The 18044-nt window shown below is 36.3% G+C and overlaps 1 protein-coding gene across 1 annotated transcript in view; it reads right to left on the reverse strand.

Moving 5' to 3' along the window:
* Positions 1–18044, reverse strand: part of VWA3B (von Willebrand factor A domain containing 3B) — a 67951-nt gene that overhangs the window by 13068 nt on the left and 36839 nt on the right. The window contains exons 16-24 of the mRNA XM_019622968.2: positions 17150–17332; positions 16272–16399; positions 14582–14766; positions 13500–13637; positions 12318–12357; positions 12046–12202; positions 7058–7176; positions 4919–4969; positions 2536–2755 (exon numbers count right to left, since the gene is read on the reverse strand). Of these exons, the coding sequence (XP_019478513.1) occupies positions 2536–2755; positions 4919–4969; positions 7058–7176; positions 12046–12202; positions 12318–12357; positions 13500–13637; positions 14582–14766; positions 16272–16399; positions 17150–17332 (1221 nt within the window). The remainder of the gene's footprint in view (positions 1–2535; positions 2756–4918; positions 4970–7057; positions 7177–12045; positions 12203–12317; positions 12358–13499; positions 13638–14581; positions 14767–16271; positions 16400–17149; positions 17333–18044) is intronic.

Below are 18044 nucleotides of genomic sequence, written 5' to 3' on the forward strand. Positions count from 1 at the left end.
TTTTTTGCGTTTTAGGTTTTTTAATTTCTTTTTTTTTTTTTTGCCACATAAACAGAATTCTAATTACATCTGCATTTTTGCCTCTCACTCTTAAAGCTTTTCAGTTGCAGATTAGCAATTACTGAAGATGGAGCTCTGATTAAGCTCCTAAAGCAGGTTGACTCAGGATAAGAGATTGCACAATGTTAATCACATCATGTCTGAGAGCAGACATTGGTGTTTCAAGGCAACACTAAAAGTACAGAGTCAACAAATGACAAATGAAGATATTTCTGCTACTTTTGTATTGGAGCACTATATGGCATAGATAAATCAGCAATTAAGATAACCATACAGGCAATGTAATATTTTCAGATGAATGTAATATGAATCGTCTTCTATTTTCTAAAGACATTAAAATGTTTTCAGATGTACACTCTTAGTGGAACAAATTCTCCAAAATGACCAAAAACCAAATGCAATCCTTCCCTTTATCATCTATTTTCATACATGGACTGTATTACTGTAACATATTCTTGTCAATTTTATATAATTTTTTTAATAACTTATGTATGTAAAAACCACAGCTCATCGCGAAAGCTATTGTTGATGTCAATGAAAAGAAGGGTATATTTCAGTCAAGAAATGTCAGATAAGAGATTGCTTTTTAAAATACTGGCACTACATTTCTATGCATAACATACTATGCGTGACCTACTAGGTAGCACATAGTGATACTTGGCATAATTCACAAGTAATTGTAAATTCCAATTGTATGCACCCGTTCTCTGCTTCAAAGTCACACCATAGTTTAGTACTGTGCTCATTGCAATTTCACCTAACTTAACTCTTCACATTGATGCATGTGTGTATGTATATATACATGTATGTAGATACATCTCTATGCACATACATCAGGGCAATAAGGAACTATTATCATCATTTGATTATGATTTCCATATATAGCCATAGGACTTTTTTCAAAATTCATGGTACCTATGCCAACCTTGCATTCAAGCTTTGCCAAAGAAAACTCCCTCACTCAGTAATATAAAACAATGAAAAAGAAAAGGAATGTATTAATTTGAGTTTTATGATGATTTCTCTATTTGTTTTTACTCATCTTCCTTTAGAAGCTAAAACGTTTGGGAGATTTTCTTCCTTAGTAACTTCCTAGAGACCTTATTTTAATATTACCAGAGTACAACTCTAACCAGAAAGCTGTTCTGCAGAGCAGTAGCACTTCCAGTGAAGTCCTTTTTGATGGAGGTTGTAGATATAAATAAAAGTTGAAACCAAGTAAGAGATGGTTTGAATTTTTCAGAAGCACTCTGAATTTTAAAGCATCGAGTGTACAAAAATCTCACCACTGGGGAATGACAAACTGTTCCTTTAAACTTTAAGGAATGTTCTTGACTTCCCTGAAAGTTCACTCACTCTTTAGTGAAGCCAAAACTCAGCGCAGAAGATTGTGAATTTTTCAAATCAAGAGTAAGGTTTTAAGCATTCTCTGGGATTTTAACAGCACACAAATATATTCCTGTTTATAAAAGTTATTATGCAACATAATTTAAAGGTAAAAGCATTAATATGAAATAAATCCGTTTTCAAAATTACCCTAAAAATGGTAACAGGAGAATCCAGCATTTTAACCTATGTTTCCTGAACATATGTTTCACAACAGAAAAGCCTAACTGCAAAGTACGCTCAGTGTACTTAGGCTGCACAATTCCCAGAATGCAGAATAAAATAACTTTCTTAATATTTGTTGCTCCAAGCATTTCCATGGGAATTTCATTAAGTTTCTCAATAGCATTCCACATAACACCTGAGGTTCAGCTGGGGGATGTGTATACATAAGATTAATCAAATTTCTCAAAATTCAGTCAGTTTTCAAGTACTTAGTCTACTTTTTGCTAATGTATTAAAGGAAGGGAGAGAGGCCTCTGGCTTGCCAAAAGTAGGTGTTCACTTCTGGATGAGATGAACAGCTCCCCAGATGCAACTGATTGTCAGCTCCATTCACAACAATGTAAGATTAGCTACCTGTAGATGCCTATGTTTTAAGGACAGCTAAACTTCTGTGTCTGCGTACTGAGCTAAATCTCACCCCTTCTCTTTCAAACTAAAGATATCACAGATTACAATAAAGAGTTGATATCACAAGATCTCTTATCCCTGTTTAGCTGACATTAATTCAACCAAGCCTTTTATCATAATTGCCTTTCATATATTTCTGCAGCCCTTGCAGAGGAGATAATGACGTTTTACTCAAAGACTCTTGATTTCTATGGTGCTTTCAGCTGCAGAACTCTCGATTCCTTGGTACTTCCAAAGAATCATGAAAACTTGCTCTTTTCACCTGCTTACCTGCTTTCCCTGTTTCAAGGAACTGGGCCAAACAACCAGCCTGTAAACTGCTGACATCCCCTCTCCCCATTTGTATAGCATCACACTAAATGCCAAATGGATGAGATATTAGCACAGAAGTAAATTGCAGAAGTACATACTGAAGAGCAATATCTGAAAAAAAAAAAGTGCCCTTCCAATCTGTACCTTTTTACTTTTGCTGATGTGTGATTCTGAGCTCTTCTCAGTTTCCTTTTTGACAGCTTCCTGAAGATCAGAGGCTTGCTGCATGTATGTTAACGCCGCCAGTATCTCATCTTCTAACAGCATTACGTCTTCATAGGAAATTGGCCATCCCAAGTTCTCTAAAGCCTCCAACAAAGCTTCCTTATGCTGCATGTATTCAACTGGTCCATCCTCTTCAAATCTCAATAAACAAATAAATAAATATATTCATAATTATCCATGAGATAAAATTTTATTTTGACAGTACTTTACAAATAGAATCCCGAAATTCAAACTTTAAATGCAGAATAAGACATGAAAGTAAAGCAATCTATACTGTGCATGCCACAAATTCTTCTATTTCATCCAAATGAGTTTAGCTAAACAACTGCACCTGCCTTAATGATATCTCATAGACATCTATAGAGCAATTGAAGTGGCTGATCATAGGTATTTGATGCCAGTTTAGCTGCCCTAGAATGTCTTGGGCACCAATAAGTAACTTAATGATATGATGCAGAAATCATGGAAATTCTTGCTCCTTCTAGAACAGCAACTAGGACAAAGTAGCAAGCACTAAGATAGTCTAAAATGGCACCAGATCCCTATTTAAGTCCTGACTTGCCACATCAGTCTTGACTGATGACATCAAAAGAGAGAGAATCTTCTGCTGCTTGTTCCTCTCAGTACTGCTTTGCTCACTTTTTACTCAGTGACCAGAAGTTTGCTTCCATCCAGGCTTCAGGTAACGTTTTTGTCCACTACACTGAAGAGCCACATTGAAGCTGCACACTCAAAGTACCTATACATGAAAATCTGAAGAAGATACAGTCATTCTGTTGATAAACAAACAAACTAAACTTCCAAAACCTAGCACAGGTAGAATTTTTAAATCTGTAATTGGAAGTGAGATACTTCCTTATAGAATTCAAGTTATTAGAGTCACTATTCTGGCTCTTCTGTACAGCTTTGCCATCATTTAAAATGTGAAATCTAGATGTATTTATGCATCTGTCTTATCAACACGTACAATCATGGTGATGTCTACTGCATTGCTCTATTCCTTCTCACCGTTCAGCTCTCTACTCCTCTAGGAAATGATGTAATGAAATTATACTGGCTGGTACAGTTATTTATTTAGATTGTTCTCTCTATTAACTGAATCCTTTATTCGTCTAAAATCAATGTCTAATTAAATTATTGGATCTCCTGAACTGAATTTCTCAAATATTTTGTACACAATCACATTATTACTTCTCCACTAAATACAAATTTCTCTGGTAGCACATGATAACCTTTCAGTAACTGTGAGTGAACTAGGGGGTCCTCAACCAATTCTTTGAGGACTCCTTTGACCAAGTTAGTACACCTTATTACCCCCTCTCCACAGTTTCCTACGGATTTTGGAAGGATTTTGTCATGCTTTTATCATATATAACATGATCATTTAAATAACAAATCTGGAAGAGAAATAGATCGAGTATTTCCACTTTAATGCACCAACATTAACATACTTACTATACTGCTTAAGCAACAGACTTTGCTAGATTTCTTTATTTCTTTATATACATGATTGGTCGTATCTTACCCACCATAAAATATTTTTTGCACCACCTTGTCAACTATACACTGTTTGAATTAACAAACAACTATTCCCTCTATTAGATGTTATGCTGTTCTTTTGTTTAATAGGCTTCATTTCCTCTCTGCACCAGACTGGTTTTTTTAGCCAAAATAGTTCTCCTTGTTGATGACAGAACTGTGTATTTTTGTTCATGAGCCCAAGTATTCTTAAAAGCTTTCTGGTGCTTATCCCCATTTTTCTGCCTGGAATATTTCCCACCCATTCCATTTTCATTATTTGATTTCCACTTTATTTTCTGAAGTAAACAGATGCTACCTTCATTGATGTCAGTTCCATTTTCACAGTCTTTGGTTTAAATTAATATAGAGGAAAAAGCCAGTTACCATACTACAAACTTTCATTGTGATATACCACAATGGACCACTTCTATAAGGGTAGTAACTAAAAATGTAACTTACAAACCAGCCACTGAGGTGCTGTTTACTGGATGAGAGAAGATCTAACATGATGCCCAAGGCCCTGCCACTTCACACCGATCAAGAATCGACCAGTTCAAAAGGAATGCAAGTCATTTCCTTTAAAAACAACCAGTGATGCAAGAAGGTGATCCAGAATTTAATATCACTACACACAACACATATATTCTTGACACAAAGGTACAGGCATGAAACATCTGAAGATAAAACAAGATGGTTGCAGAAATAGTGATAAAAAGAAGTATCATAAGTTTATGATCAGTCTTTCAGAGGTAAGTTAGAAAACCAAAGGGTGATAGCTTACTTGTCTCTTTCCTCCTGAGACAGTGCTCTCCAAATAAGTAGATTTAGGCGCCTATTAAAGAAAGCAAAGCAGTTTTTTTGAGGGAATGCAGTTCTTTGTGCATCTGATGATGTGAAAGCAGTAAACAAATACAGTTTCTTAAATTATCTGCACTGATTTGTATCTCAAGAGCACTGTATCATCCAATTGTGATCTTAGCACTCAGCTACAAAATTATCAACTGAAAGAGATGGGAGAACAGCATATTCCATCAAATAGCAATGTGGCTGTTTCAGGCTCATAGAAGGATTAGTGGCAAACACTATTGCTTCCTGCCAGGATTTTGTATGGGTGGTTCTATTCAGAGCCAGCAAGCCAAATCAAATCCTAGAACTGATTAAATGCTGTTTAAATTCTTCCAATTAATCAGTTGAAGAAAACTTTAGTCTACAGATACATTGAGAGCAATGCTAATTGTTTTTCTTCTGCTAAGATAAACCCTTAGTTGGGCCATTCACGTTTCTACTTCATTAAATTCTGGCTACAGAGCAATTACTGACCAGCAAACAGAAGTGATTATCCCAAAGCAATGGAGTTTAAAAGCACCACTAAACCTTCTGCTTTTGCTTTTTAGACATTAATCATAAACTCTTATTAGACCATCTAGCTCAGAGTTTTCTTTATTAACAGCTAAAACAATTAAGTCATCACTCAATTACTTCATTTTACACTACAGAAATAAAGCTCTACAGATGATCCTAATTGCTGTAATTATAGAAAAACAAACTCCCTTTGGGAATAAAAGAATCATTGTTAGAAAAAAAATCAGATAACAGTCATTAGACTTCTAAAAAACTTGCTAGTTTTACTGTTCCATGTGAAAAAGGCCATTAGCACAAATTATGAACATGAATTTCTTGTTGGCTAATTGTATCTACTAGAAGCCAAACCCAAGCACTTTTAGAATGCAAATCATTTAGCTCGTTCACAATCTGCAGTCTCAGCATGCTCCACTGACTATTTCATGCTTCTAAATGTGCGCACTCGTAACCACTTCATTTATAAAAGCCTCTGGCTATAAAAAGACCACGCATGTTTTGAAGCTCCCAGCCTGTTTCATCTTCAGTACTGGATTTTCTCTTTGTCAGAGCATGAAATATCTGCCCTTGCCACTTTTCTGCTTCTTAAATTGAAGCTAAGGTCAATCTATGTAAGGGAAATATATTGTCATGCTCGCTTCTGTTCTTGAAACCTGCATGCCCTGACATATTGTCTCAACCGCAGGTGTCAGAATAAATCTGTGACTAGTCACTACTCATAAAGCTGAATTGCAGCCTTTTGAAAATGAATTATTGGAAAAGTAGTTTTGAATTTACAGAAAAATGAATTTGTCTGGGTTGCTGTTTCACATGTAGTATATTAGAAACAACGAGTCTTGTTTATATTGTAAATGATCTTTTATTGTATATACATCTGATTCGTTGAGCTTTAAAGGTAAACTCGTTAACTGTACTTTCAGTCCCCAAACTTGAGGGGGAAAAGGGATAGTACTGTGAAAATGCTCCTCAGGAAAACATGGTCTGTATTTAACCAGAAAACATATATTCTTTCCTTCAAAATTGAAGTCAATAAATATTAAATATTCAGTAGCAGAGAACAGCAATGAAAATTTGAAAATTCTTCAGAAGTTGTTGTCAAAAATATACTACTTGCCCACCCTCCTGCCAAAGTGAGTGTCAAATCCCGACTTCTCTGCATTCATCAGCCTGATAATAACAGCACTGTCTCCGTAACAGAGCAACAACAGATTATTCCACACTGAATACCATTAATATTAGGCATAGCAAGAAGCATCTATGAATCACAATTCTCCATTTTTACTGCAAAAAAACATATGCATTTAGCAGTCAGAAGTGGGAATGAAAAACAGGGGTATTACATGCTTAAAAAGAAACTGGCATGATCTATTGTGTTTTTTTAATTATGATTCATTTTGCCTAAAGAAAATAATAGTTCTCTTACATGTTGATGGTTGATTAAAGTTTGTCAATGTGAGGAATTACCAACATCAAGCAAACAATGTGTGTGCAAGCATCCACTACGTAAGAAAAATTTGATTTTAGACTGCAAATAGGATACACTTCTTATGAGTAGACTTGCCTTTCATAGGATTTAATTGCTTGTTCCAACTTCTCTTTATAGGCGTCAAGATTCACCGCCTGAGGATTAATTAGCGTGATCCGCTTCTTGTCATTGCTCAGATGGGCCAATGAGAGTATCTATGGTACAGTAAAAGAAAAAGACATCATTTATCATACAACTTTTCCTCCATCAGAACAACAGCCCATGAGTCTAGGATCCGAGGATCTAAAGATCCAGTACAAGGATCAGAATGGACAGAAGGAACACGGGAAGGCTGCGGAAAGAAAGCTCTGAGCACTCCAAAGGAATGGTGACTGAACATCAGGAAGAAATGCCTGAATTAACGTATTTTCAGACTGTTAATATCATATTGTGAAATGATACAATTCCTTTCACACAAAAGTTGCAAATCAATTATTGCAGGACGACGTAAATCACAATTAGTACTAGTTAATTCTAGATAAATCAGTACTCTTAAAAAACTCACTCTAATAATGAAAGGGAAATAAGCACGTCTGTATTATGAGTGTATTTCAGATTGTACTGCTTTAAAACAACATTCTCTTGTACTTACTAGCATCTAATTCTAGCAGACACATATAATAATTTATGTAATACTCATTTAGGTGTATTTCATACTCTTATCCTGGAGGACTGTGTTTTCTAAGGAATTGAAAAATCAAAGCCAGAGAGAGATTTTTGGCTACATTAATCACTGATCACCAAAAAGAGAACAAGGTGGATATCACTCACTTAAACTTGTCTTAATCGACCACAGTAAGGCTTAGGAACCGAATGAGCTTGGTCAGAAACAGGAACTTCCATCTCTCTCAAAGCTCACAACATATCTTCATAAGGCAAATTCGCTACTTCAGTACATCTTAAAAAGACAGAGAAAAAGGTGGGAAAGGATGACAGAAAGGAAGAAAGATGCCTTCCTATCTCTCAGTTCAAAGTCCCATCGTCCTTCAGCCTTTGTAATTGCTCAGCAGTTCCAATAAGAAAAGCATATTTACCAATGTTATGATGATTATTATGAAGAGAAAAAATATAAGGAAATAGAGAAGGCAGAAAATGCTGCTCTCCCCAAAATTGTCTTCAGTACACGTGGCTGAACGGTAAGCTTCTCCAAGAATAATGTCAAAAAGATGGATGAGGTTAAAGTTAAACAGAACTAAAACCACTGTTCGGAGGGACAAGGCAAGCAATCAGAAAATAAAGCAATGACAAGACTGCTTTAAGCAATAACAAAAAGCACTTTTCAGTGCTTTTGTGTGCATATGTGCATGTTTGAATCATCACAACCTAGCTGGATTTCAAATAACTTCTGAAGAACTGTTTTTTCCATCAAGTGTGACTTCCATTCCCTATTTGCAGTTGGTTGTTGAGCTGCAAATCTCTCTTCCAGAAGATGTCTGATTTATAAATCTCTGTCATTTCACTGCCAGTCCACATCAAAGCTCCACGTGTTGGATTAATTTTAAAATCACTTAGAAGCTAAGATTAGAGGGAACATGCCAGTGAAGTAGACAGATGAGGCAAATCTCTGCTCACAACTGTTAGCTATGCAGTCTGGCTACCTCTCATTTCCAGGTGAAGTTCAAAAGATGGAAGGCAAGGAACTGAAAGAATTAGCCTTGTACTGCCCTGGTGGCTGTTTGCTATGTTACCCCAACTAAGTTTACAAAAGTTCAGCAGGGACTCACCATGCAGAAGCCCTCTGTCCCAATCCCATAACAAATTCCCAGAGCTACTCCAAGTACAAAAAGCATTACTTATTTACATATTTAATACATTTTGGAAAAAGCTCCAAATAGATTGCGGGGGACAGACAAATATAAACAGATTCTTATAGTATCAAAGAATAAAACTGGAACGGAGTGTGTTCTTAGCAAACAGTAAATTTGAAATACTAAGTGTACTTTCAGAGAATGGAAACCATTCACAAAGTCAAATGAAATTTGACAGATTCAGCTGAAAAAAATGACAAGGAGGCTTTTTTAGTGCCAAAATATTTTGTTATTTTCTCAATTAAGTACTTTCATATCAAAAGAAGTTGCATGTTTCAGAACAGCTTTCATTTCAAAACAGAAAATTTGAAATTCTAAAGACAAAACTAAAGCACAATAACTCTAGAAAAATATTTCTCATTTTAGAATGATAAGAAGATTTCTTGTTCTGGCTGAATTTGAACATGACTATTTTGGTTAAAGCACTGAGCCAAAAATTCACGACTTGAAAAGCTGTACTGAAGATACCACAATCTGAAACACAGATGGCTCTGCAGCAAAGGTTTATTTCAGAACTACTATAATGTAATTTAGATAAGTCTCCAAACAGATTTGTTTTTTTCTGGATACGAATTCGATAGATACTTTAACAGCTCAACCTCTGAGAAATTTCAGGTGGAACTAAAAGGTCACATACAATTGAAAAAACAGGTTAGCCTCTTGTTAATGAATTGTTGTCATGGAAACCATTTTATTTTCTTCAACTCCAAGGTGAGATACTGCTCACAGGTAGTCCATCATCACTGCTAGCAAAGGCTGAGAATAAAAACTATATTATCCCCAGAAAAGCAGTCAAGAATGTCTGCATTCCACAGCAAGAACACTAAGATCTCAGAAGAATGAATGCAAAATTGTCCATACATTTATGATCCTCAATGAAGTTTTGCAGCTGGGATAACTGAGATAATTCTTGGACTGGCATATATGACCTCCAAAAGTCCCTCCCTAAACCATTCTGTGATTCTTAATTCATCTATTGATGTCTCCTGGTCAAGCTCTTTAGTCAATCTCAGAACCTGTCTTTTGCTTTTCTTTGACATGCTGGCATGAGTCTTCAAGAAGAAAGGATTCCACAGCTCACAGGCTCTACTGATTCTACCTTATTTGCAACCTCAATTTGTTTTTTTTTAAACTTCCAAAAATGATACTTTTTTTGAGTTTCTATTCCAGAAGAAAGTTTGTATTTAACTATCTAGATTCTGTACAGCAGTTGTTGATCCTAAGAACACTGCAATTAATTTAACCCTGAACTACAGAATCATAGAATCACCAAGGTTGGAAAAGAGCTCAAAGATCATCCAGTCCAACCATCCACCAATATTTCCCCACTAAACCACATCCCTCAGTACAACATCTAAACATTTCTTGAACACCTCGAGAGATGGTGACTTTACCTCTTCCTTGGGCAGCCTGCTCTAGCACCTGACCAGTCTTTTGGAAAAGAAATATTTCCTAATATCCAACCTGAATCTCTATTGGCTCAACTTGAGGCCATTCCCTCTAGCCCTATCACTGTTACATGGGAGAAGAAGTTGACCCCCACCTCACCACTACCTTCCTTTAGGTCACTGTAGAGAGCAATAAGGTCTCCCCTGAGCCTTCTCTTTTCCAGACTGAACAATTCCAGTTCCCTCAGCTGCTCCCCAGAAGACTTGTGCTCCAGACCCCTCACAGCTTCTTGCTCTTTTTCAGACATGTTCCAGGGCCTCAATTTCTTTCCTGTAGTGAGGGGCACAAAACTGAACACAGCCCAGGTACGGCCTCACCAGAGCTGAGTACAGAGTGATGACCACTTCCCTGCTCCCGCTGGCAGCACTGTTTTTGATACAGGCCAGGATGCCATTGGCCTTCTTGGCCACCTGGGCACACTGCTGGTTTTAGCCAAGCATCAACCAACACTCCCAACTCCATTTCCACTTGCAAAGATTAGTTTTGCAAATAGCAGTTCAAATGCAGGATTATCTGGAAAGTATTCAAAGGACTCTTCATTTAGAAAGGTGAAAGAAAGAGCCCTACTTAGTAGTTGTATTCAGAAGAAATAGAGAAAGACATGACTGCTCAGAGATCAGTCATAAAAGTTATTTGAAAATCATACTGCTTTTTGTTTGGCATTTCACCTACAGGAGATTATGTTGTGCAGTTTTTAACAACTGAATATATGTTTTTTTTAAAAAAAAAAACCAGCTATCTTCCATTCAAAATGGGAAAGGGCATATTTTTGAATGTTTCCAATACAAAATTCACCTTCTTAATTGTTTACAAAAAAATCTTACACTTCAAAAAAACTCCTTAGAAAGATTGAGTTCGATTTAGTTTTACTGAAATCAGTGATCTGGTTTTGCTTCCACAATCCACATGCTGTTATAAAACACATACTTGAATTCAAAAAACAAATACAACAGTTTTAAATTGTACATATGTATACATGTTGTAAATATTTTGCTTAGCTGTGTATCACATCCTGTTCCATTACATCTTGGGTATTCATAATTATTTAAACAAGTGCTTTTAAGTTCTTTCTTTGAGTATTGTTTTGAAAAGCAGCTTTTATCATTACTTAAAATGAGCTGCGATGTGTTATTGGACTAATAGCATTCAAAAGAATTAATTTAGAGAAACTTGACACAAAATGGATTTCCCTTAAAGAGAATGGCAACTACATTTTTGTGATACAGGATTCATCATGGATTTTGCACCTTCAGAATCTCATAATTCTTTACATCTATCAAAATTAGATTTTAATTACTGAATTCCAATTCTTTTTAAAAGGTCTTTAGAATAAACTTGTAAAACATGGAAATGCACAAACCTACGTTTGTAGGTTTTGTGTACCTGCACATTATTCCAAACGACTTTATGGACCTACAATACAATACCCCAGTGAATTAATATGAATGAGAAGTGACTGTGACCTTCAAGAAATTGCTGAGCACCTGATGGCTGCACACTGCCATCAACTGGTATCTGTGAAAGAAAAAGACATAGCTCTAAAACTTAGGGAGTACAGTCTGCATGAAATAGTATTAAGTTTTTTATTCTTCCTGGTAGATGAATGAACATTACACTAAACATTTAGTGCACTTCAGCCATCTACCAGGAACACTAGACAATGCAATTATGAAACGTATGGAAGTGAGTAAAAGAGAAGAAAAAAAAAATCCTTTTAAAAGCAGTAGCAGGGTTTATTTTTGCTTTGAAACAACATAAAAGCTTTACCTCATCAAATACTTTTGAAAGTACATGCTTGTCCAGAACTGGGATGTATTTAGTGCCATGAGGGACAGCTGTAGGAGCTAAGGCATCCATGATGGTGAGCCGCCTAGCAACCAGGCCATAAGTCTTTAACCAAAGAGCTGAAGAGATATCTAGAGAACTAGAAACAAGAGACCATAAGACAAAAGGTAGAAGTGCACCTGAGAAGTCTGAATTCTCTGGAGAAAAATATAAAATACAAATTTTGTGATGTGACTACATATGCAAACACATACCTTTTAGATGTCCTTTTCACAGTTTTCTGCATTTCCATATCTGAAACAAAACATTTGCATTGCATTATTTTACAGTATTTGAGCACATGAAAGCATACATCCACATGCTAACTGAGGAATAATCTAATTTACTTATTCGAGCCTACTCGTAGTGTCATAAGGAATACACAGTAACATCTATTTCAGTTGCTAAATTAATCAATGACAATAATGTTTCCTCTGTTCCTTGGTACTTGATCAATAGTAACAGTGTTACTACAATGTCTCATATATTTTAATTAATTAATGAGAAATCCTATAGAGTAGATGGTGAATAATTTAATTTTAAAAGAAGACTTGGAATTTTGTGTTTATTTATTTCCTGTAACTCAAAAGAAAGACTGATGTTAAAGTCTATTCTGCAGTTCAAGATGTAATACAAAGTACTATCACCAAAGAAATGACCAGGAAAAGATAATTTTATATATACTACTATGAAAATTTGTACGTGTATCTGAAGTACTAAAAAAAAGACTGAAAATGGAACAGTGAAATGTAAAAAGTCAAACATCTTTAAGTATTATAGGTGAGGTTTTAGAACAACTTACAAGATCAATCACAAAGTTCAGAGCTCCATGAATCACCAAGAGGAATGAAGACTATCTGGATATATACACAAGCCTGATTGGAAGTACTTTTCTATATAATCACCATTCCCAGGGACGTGCTTTTTGCCCAAATGTATTAACACAAGCTCAAACTCCTTTTATATTGGTACCAAACTGTCACCACTGGTTGTTCTGGCCCCAAATATAGTACTAAACTAAGAATTACTGTATCACAACAATATATTAATGTGCCATGACAAGAGACTCTCAAGAACCATTTACCCCATTGATAAGAAGTCACTGTGATCTCCTTTCAGCAATCTAACACACAGTGCCATTACAGCTGATACATACTGTGGACATAACTAAGCTACTGTAAACCTGCTTTGGCATTGGCAGGAGTATGGCTGCAATTGTAAGGACTTTGTTACAATATCCTCTTGTGTGTCCAGCTCCCTGCATCGCTGTTGAGCTCTGGTGCTTCTCACTGTGGGTATACACAGTGTTTCCTCAAAAGAGGCACTATTCATTCCAAACATATCAGGAGAAATGTTATCAGCTGCCCTACACAGAGCTTCCTGTTGTGTAAACCTGCCTTTCAAAACAGTTGTGCGCTTCACACTCTTTCTGACAGAAAAGCTCTTTTTTTCAGGAGATCCTCTTTCCTCTGGGCTTTCTTCCCTTGATTTCACTCCATGGCTCAAGATTCGCAGCAGACTTGTCTTTGTTTGCTCTGCAGGTGTTGAAAGGGAAAGAAAGAAACAGCAAGCTTGTTTGTCAAATACATGCTGGGGATTTTTGAGTTCCTTGTTGGTATCCAGTCCCAATTTTTAAAGAACTACATAAGACCTCAAACACAACATTGCTTCAGTGCTAGTTTGTACTTTCCCAAGGATGAATTCTTTCTTCCCATCAACCAGGAAAACCTAATTCAGACTGGCTTACAAAGACTACATCAAAGAGAAAGTGTTACAAATGTAATAAGCAAAAACATTACTGCAAGTAATGTTGTTAACTAGTGAAACATCAACCAGCTTCTTATTCTTACCAACAACGTGTTTACTTGGTAGGAGAAGAATTAAGGGTTTAATGCACTAAAGAACTGCTTACTGTGACTTCAAAATGTTCTGTCAACATTGTTTAATCTTTCATTGCTGAGAATACGATTAAACATAAATAAACAGACATTTGTCTGAGTTAAGTGACTAAGCACTTAAAAGGAACTTAGGGGGGAGGTCAGATTGCGATAGGACAAGAATGAATGGCTTAATCTAAGAGAAGGGAGATTTTGATTAGGTATTAGAAGGAAATTCTTCACTCAGAGAGCAGTGAGGTGCTGGCACAACTGCCCAGAGAGTCTGTGGTGCCCCATCCCTGGAGGTGCTCAAGGCCAGGTTGGATGGGGCTCTGGGCAGCCTGAGCTGGTGGGGGGCAGCCCTGCTGCAGGGGTTGGGGCTGAACAGGCTGTGAAGTTCCTTCCAACTCAAACCATTCTGTGATTCTATGATTCTATGAGTGAAAAGCAGAAATTATGAAAAGTTAGCTAGAATTTCAGAAAGATGACTATTTAAAGGCTTTATCTGTTTCTCCAGCAAGGAATGGTGTCTTCTATTATAAACAACTATTGTCAAATTAGTGAATTAATTCTACAAAAACTACAGTTCATTTCAGTCATACCTGCAAATAATGCTTTCTTCCTTCGGACAGAACTCTCACCACTGGCTAGCCAAGCATATCCAGTATGCCAACGTGGGCCCAGTGCTGGCTCTTGTGAAGCACAGCACAGCCTGCTGCAAAGATTAGTACTCAACTCTTCCACATGTTCAACCACTGAAGACAAAGTATGTGTTGGCTTCCGATTACTGACAAAAAGAAGAAACAAGAGGGAAATTACTTCAAGCATATGATATCACTGGTTTATAAAACACTAAGTTGAAGACTTCAAAAAGTATAAACACACATTTCAAACGTTTCCAAGAGTGCAAAATATTTTCTCGGTTATCCTGGTTTGCATTTCAAAAGGGAGCTCAAAGCAGGTTAAAGTATTGTTAGTTTTTTTTAACTATTTAGAAGCTGTTCTTGAATCTATTTAAAAGATCTTTGTTAGCTTTACCCTCATGCACAGTTTTAATAAGGTCAGAGTGTTCTGTAGTAGCCACTTTGAATTTTGGGGGAAAGAGCAGACTTACTATCAGCAGTGACAGTAACTGTCATGTATAAATATGTATATATGCATATAAATACACACACACACATCCCAGAAGTAGTAAGAAGTAAAGAATGGAAATTCTGAAACATCTACATTTTCATACTGAGAGCCTACCTTACCTTCTATACATATTAAATCATTACATAGGACATTCCACTTTGGATTTACTTTACTTAACTTTTAACAACATTATTTTAGCACACTGTTTTTAACAGATTCCTGTCTTAAAAATCTGATTACATACTTTCTGTCTTTGTACTATCACTGCACAGATGCATGAGGCACCAGACAAGCTCTTCCCTCCTTTTTATTAATGTTGCTCTCCTATAGAGACTATAATTAACTTTATATTTGAATTCAAGTCTGTCTTTGCTCCCCAGATGGAAATCATCATAGTTAGCCACACTGAAAACTTTGCCACAGTGGCCCAGGAGTCTGACTCCACTACGCTGTAGAAGGACCTCTGTTTGAAATGTCATTCTTGGCACCATAAGACTTTCAACAAGTTCTCCAACTGATGCTGAACAGCAAACTATTTTTAATGAGAAGATCTTCCTTATCTCTTGATAAAAAGCAGAGATAACATAGAGAAATGCAATATAAGACCAAAAATACAACAAAGTAAGCTGAATTTTATCCATCATGATTGCCAACAAAACTCTCTTTTAAACAAATACATTTGTACGTAATTTCTGTTTCAGTTAGTGTATTCCACTGAGTGACATTCTAGTCATAAAGCACCAAGTCAACCCATGGACAATAATTTTTATCAGTTCCCTAGGTTGAAGGGAACATCTTTACCAGAAACAGTAAAATATTTTCATCTATTTGTATCAATTATTCCATACCACTATTTCAGTTATTCCATATTCTATCCAAGTTGGACTCAATGATCTTGAAGAGTCCCTTCTGACTCAGACTGATCTATGATCCTATAATTTGAAACTACCTACTATTTTATTACCATTTCAGGAATCACAGCATTAATACATTTTTCCAAATGTTTCTTTTCCATCAGTGTAATTGTTTCTTAAAAAAAAACCACAATCTTTTTCTTTGAAGAGGACAGTATCAGAGGTTACTTAAGACAATGACAAAGGAGAAACTTAGCAGATTGTTCCTATCTCCTGTTAGTGTCATGGCAGTATGAAGACATACTTATTCTCTGTATTATTTTCTTCTTTGTAACAGTCCATCATCAGGCATTCAGCATGAAAAGTCTTTACTTTCTCTAGGTCTTTTTCTCCCTGTTCAATCTCTTGTTTTAACAGACGTATATCTTCACTCTGTCAAAGAGAAAATCAAATGCTTTATTACAAATACTCCCAAACAGGTTTCATTACTGAACTCAACTGAAACTATGCGAGCTTTAATAATAATAATTTTGAGTAATAATAAAATTACAGAATCATAGAATGGCCTGGGTTGAAAAGGACCACAATGATCATCTAGTTTCAACTCCCCTGCTATGTGCAGTGTCGCCAACCACCAGACCAGGCTGCCCGGAGCCACATCCAGCCTGGCCTTGAATGCCTCCAGGGATGGGGCATCCACAAGCTCCTTGGGTAACCTGTTCCAGTGTGTCACCACCCTCTGTGTGAAAAACTTCCTCCTAATATCTAACCTAAACCTCCCCTGTCTCAGTTTGAGACCATTTCCCATTGTTCTATCACTATCCACTCTCGTAAACAGCCATTCCCCCTCCTGTTTATTCATTCAAGTATTGGAAAGCCGCAATGAGGTCTCCCCAGAGCCTTCTCTTCTCCAAGCTAAACAATCCCAGTTCAGAGGGCTGGGGCACTTCTCCTATGAGGAAAGGTTGAGGGAACGCACTGGAACAGCTTGCCTAAGGAGGTTGTGGATGCCCCATCCCTGGAGGCATTCAAGGCCAGGCTGGATGTGGCTCTGGGCAGCCTGGTCTGGTGGTTGGTGACCCTGCACATAGCAGGGGAGTTGAAACTAGATGATCATTGTGGTCCTTTTCAACCCAGGCCATTCTGTGATTCTATGAAGAATCAAACATTTCAACTACTCACATCAGTAGACGTTGCAGCACCAAGATCAGTTGAATAAATGTTGTAATAATGAAACCGTCCCCCTGTTCTAGTAGAGAGTTCATGCAAAAATTTATTAGCTTCTGTATCATCACAGTTGAAGGATACAGTATGAATGGGAATTTTAGGGTGATGCTGGACTTGAGCCAAAATTGTTTCAGAGGGCTGAAAAACAAACAAACAAAAATGTATGAAACAGACGGCATCTAAAAGTGAATTTAACATAATAAGGAGAATTTGTATAAATTTAATCAGCCATGCTATTACTTAGACGCAGATAAGTATGGGTGGTTAAAAATATGCATTTTGCATGGATTGACTGTTTCATAATTTTATGAAATAATCTAATTTAAATCTGAAATTGAAACACTGACAATGTATTAGAGCACAGGACACTCTAATCAAACTAAAATTAAATTATAATCAGTACACTTTGTTTCTTAAGTCCGAAGGTAAATTATTAATGCAAAGGAAATTAAGCTACTACATTGGTGTTTAGAATCACTACATGTATATCACAAAATAAAAATGCCTGATATTTTGATTAAGCTGATTTATTTCAATGACAAGTTGATTCAATACCAGAAAATGAAACAGAGGTGGAGAAATAAGGAAAGCTTGCATATCTTATCTTCCAATAAAGATACAAAAATTACGTGAGAAAGTATAAGATCATGTATAGACTGTGTTGAAGGATCACCAGATCCTTCAAGAACGAAATTATTGACTCATTATCTAACTGATAATCTTATGGCTCTTCAAACAGTGTCATAAATCTTGATAGATTTGGCTTTTTCACAAGATTTCCAATATATTTGTTTGCTGAACTTTAATAATGAATGCAATCTTGGTCATTTTGCACTTTCCCTCCAAAAAA

The sequence above is a fragment of the Meleagris gallopavo genome, chromosome 1, assembly GCF_000146605.3.
Source record: "Meleagris gallopavo isolate NT-WF06-2002-E0010 breed Aviagen turkey brand Nicholas breeding stock chromosome 1, Turkey_5.1, whole genome shotgun sequence".
In the NCBI taxonomy this organism is placed as follows: Eukaryota; Metazoa; Chordata; class Aves; order Galliformes; family Phasianidae; genus Meleagris; species Meleagris gallopavo.